At 54.1% G+C, this 4,076-nt stretch overlaps 1 protein-coding gene across 1 annotated transcript; it reads right to left on the reverse strand.

Annotated features, from left to right (window-relative positions):
• Positions 1–232: 232 nt before the first annotated feature.
• On the reverse strand, positions 233–2,899 carry LOC103799657 (nucleotide exchange factor SIL1-like; the record flags this gene model as incomplete). Its single annotated transcript, XM_009071998.1, has 2 exons — positions 233–583; positions 2,735–2,899. Coding segments are annotated over 2 exons (516 nt in total), but the record flags the coding sequence as incomplete, so codon positions are not given.
• Positions 2,900–4,076: the final 1,177 nt, after the last annotated feature.

A 4,076-nucleotide genomic window follows, 5' to 3' on the forward strand; every position in this document is an offset into this window, starting at 1 on the left:
TGCCAATTGAGCTCATTCCCTCCAAGGTATACACCACCATTTTTCCAGCAGTATCCCATGGAAAACAAGCCATGCCCCACCCTGGTGTTTTAATAACAAAGCTGCTGGCACACTTGCCCAGGGCTGAGATCTCAGTCCAGCAGTTTATTCCAAAGTGCATTTACACTGGTGCCATTCAAACTCACACTGTCACTCTGAATTATCAGGAATTGCACTGAATTTACAGCTACTTTCACCTTAATTCCTGGATGATGGTATTTATAGAGCCAAGAAGCTCCCTGAAGTAATGGTCTTTGTCCCCTTCCCTCTGCTCCTCAGCCGCCAGCTCCTCGTACTCACTGCGCAGGAGGCTGAGGGTGGTGCCAAGGGCTGGGTCCCCCCGGTAGTGCTCCTTGCAGAAGGCCATCAGTACACCCACCAGCTTGAGGACCTTTTCCCGAGTGTCATGCTCTGGCATGGCCAGCAGATTGGGAACCACCGTGCACCAGTCCTGCTCCACCACCACCGGCACCAGCCTGACCTGCTGGTACTGCTGGATTTTCTCTTCCATCTGGTCTCCATGCTGGGAGTTCTCAAGCAGCATCTGTGGGAAGTGGTGGAACACAGATTAATATCCATGTCAGAGAGGAACTGCTCCCAGGAGGTGACATGTTGGAGGAGAGGAGGATGTATGTCCTCTAACACCCGCCTTGGACAGTGACTTGTCACAGAAGACCACGATGAGGTTGTGTCCTGGCTCCCTGGTCACAGCAGATGGTTGCCCACCCTGGAAAACTCCCAGTGACTGGGGGTTTCTCTGTCACACAGCCCTGAGAGGGGACTCAAGCGGCAGGATGCTCAGCAGAAGGGAGATAATGTCTTTGGTCTGATGCTTTGGGTTGCTGGACAGGCACCTGCAGCACCTAACAAACATCACTGCTTGGCTCTGTGCTGCTCACACCACCGAGATGGAGAACTTCGTCTCTCTCAGCCACAGCCAGACCTTCCCCTCCCAGCCTGGTCCAGAAACCCTCAATACTGCAGGGGCGGTGCCTGCAGGGGAGTGTGACTGGCAGGGTGCTGGATCCCTTCCCAGTGAGAGAGACCAGCCCCAAGCAGCCAGCACTGGGGCCAGGAAGAGGAAGGGAAACCCCACACATCACTCGTACACCCTTTGGGGCTCAGGTGGTGGAGTAGCTGCTGACAGCATGAAATTCTCCAAACAGGCTCCATTTGATCCAGTGGATCCTCCTGGCTTGGCTGGTGGCCCCTGTGATAACTGTGACATGTGCGCAAGGGAGGGCTGCACACCATGGGCTGCTGAAGGGAGGTGGGGAGCCATTGGGCAGAAATCCAGCCCTGGGGAGGGGAGAGGCAGCCACGGGGCCCAGGAGCTGCCATGGGACAACTTCATCAGTCCCCAAAGGGGCAGGTACCATGTTCCCTGTTCACCCACTGGTGATGGGCTCTGTAGGTCCCGGGGCACTGCTGAGGGAAGCCTGGTTGTATGATCGGCAGAAATGACAGACTGAAGACACAGAGGGACAATGGTGAGGAGACCTCCCCTCTCCTAGTGCCCCGGGAGAGCTGCCTGCTGACCTGCAGGCAGAATTTGGAGTGAAAAGGGAAAAATGTGGCAGAAAAAGCCATTCAGAGCCCCAGAGACTTGTGCTTCAGTACTGAGAGCTGTCAAGGTGGTTTATGATTTCCAGACCAAGCCCACTCCAAATCTGCCATCCTGGTCTGGAGCAGTCCTGGGCCCCACTGGCACCCAGAGCTCTACCCTCTTCCCCATGAAGCACTGGTATTGATGCATGGAATTCCCAATCCAAAAAGCAGAGAAGAATAAGTATTTTAACACAAACCCAAGCATCTGCCAGGTTGTCCCCTGTCCCAACCCCATGAAGCTGGGAAAAGATGGGAGTGCCGGAGGGAGGCTGGAAAACAGGCAGCAGGATCAAATGGGAATGGTTTGGGTAAAAACGCCCATGTCTGCTCCTTTCCCATGGAGCTGAGAGGATCATGTTAGAACCAGTACCTGATAAGATTTCAGACCTGCTAAAATAATTTGCACATTTACAAAGTCTCCTGGAAAACAACTGATTTAACACATAGGTGCAGCTCTGCGGCACCTGCAACCCAGGTATTAGAGCAGCCTTAATCCGCAGGGCAAATTGGCCATAAACTGAGACAGAGTGGATTTAATTCCCATTCTCTGGAGTCAGGGAAATGCAAAGACTGAACAACAGGCCACAGCAATGAAAGATGGGTTTGAAACTGACACTTAACAGTAGTAATCCAGGGTATTTGAAAATAAAACACTGAACGTGGAGGGCTGGGCTCCAGTGAGGGCTCTGCAGCAAGGCAAGGGCCTCTCTGGCAGGCAGGGTCAGGGTGGTGGTGCTGGCTGCTCCCCCAGCACCTGGCTGGACAACGGCAGCTGGACACCGCAGCAGAGCTCACTACAGCCCAGCACCTTTGTTCCCTACTCATGTCTTTGGTGTTTTGTTATTTAAACCTCCTTGGGTGGAAAAAGTGGCAGTGTTTTAAAGAAAAATAAAGGTTTCAGCCCACACTGCGCTTTCCCACGCACTCACGCCCTGCAGCAGTGACCAATGGGCTAGAAGGGACTCAACCCCACACCATGGACCAGCACTTGTACTGGGTTGGCCCCTCCTCATCCTTGTCCTGCAAGGATGCTCAGTGAGGGGTGAACGTGGGGAGTGCCTGGCCAGGTCTGATCCCAGCTCCTCACCTTCTCCATGATGAGGTCATAGAGGAGTGTCACCACACGGATGTGGAGGGTCTCCATCCCGTTCTGCCGGAAGAGGCTCCTGAGGACCTGGAGGCCACCCAGCTTGAGGAACTGCTGCTGGGCATAGGGGAAGTGTCTCAGCATGGAGGACAGGGCAAAGAGAGCCTGGTGGAGAGAGAGAGTCATTAGGATGGTGGCCACGGCCACTGCAGGTGGCACTGCCTCTCTTCATGGCAGCCCATGAGGACAGGAGAAACACGCCCCAGCCCACCTGTGCAGAGCTCCCTAGCAGAAACATTCCAACCTCTCCTTGCCAAGGGGCATGTGCAACAGTCGCTTTCGCTCCTGATCCCAACCCTCCCTGGCATCATGACGCTGCCCACACTTGAGTGACTTCCACCCAAACTCCAACCCAGGCTGTCACTGTGTTTACTAAAATGATAACCCAGAGGGACCTGTAGACAGCATCTGACCCAGTGCCATCACTTCTTTTCGCTATTCACAGAAAGATAGAATCTAGAATGTTAAGGAGTTTTAATGGACCTTAGACATCGTCTAGTCCCAACTTCCCCTGCCGTGGGCCAGGACACCTCTTACCAGACCAGGCTGCTCAAGGCTTTATCCAACCTGACTTTGAACACTGCCAGGCTTGGGGCAGCCCCACAGTCCTCTGTACAGAGCCCAGCCATGGGCAAGGGATGAGGTGAGGCAGGTCCAGAAATGCTCAGCACAGCCTGATCCCCATGAGATGATTTGGATGCTTGGTGTGATGTCCCTGCATCTACATGGCCAGAAGACAAGAACCTGATGTTCCCCAGCCCCAAAACAGGGCCTGTCATGGTGCAGCACCACACACCAACAGTGAGAGCTCCAGCATCCACATGTGCCCCCAGGGCCTTGGGCAGTGCAGGGTTAGCACCAATTAGAAGCCACCCTAATCCTACTGAATCTCACACTGTCTGACTTTGACAACCACGGTGGCAGAGAGGCTGAGTTCCTCTGTGCACCAAGAGGGACCGTGCCTCCACACTCCCTGTGAACAGATCCGAACTGACAGCCATGTCTTCCCCATCCCCAGTTTTTTCTATTTTCCATTTTGCGAGTTGCCATTGGTGAATCGGAGATGTTTCTGTCTCCTTTTTTAATCACAGGCCAAAGGGTGGGGGAGGGAAGAAATGCACTTTTGGCCTGGCAGTCATGCACTGCAGTGAGCAGCAGGGCGGAAAAACCACCGGAGTGGGAGCCCCGAGCTGCTGCTCTGTGTGGGAAGGGGCTGGGGCTCCTGACCTGGAGAGAGACAGGAGTATGTACAATGCATGGGAACTGGAAATGAAAACCTGCT

Source organism: Acanthisitta chloris, unplaced genomic scaffold, assembly GCF_000695815.1.
Source record: "Acanthisitta chloris isolate BGI_N310 unplaced genomic scaffold, ASM69581v1 scaffold13220, whole genome shotgun sequence".
NCBI classification, from domain to species: domain Eukaryota; kingdom Metazoa; phylum Chordata; class Aves; order Passeriformes; family Acanthisittidae; genus Acanthisitta; species Acanthisitta chloris.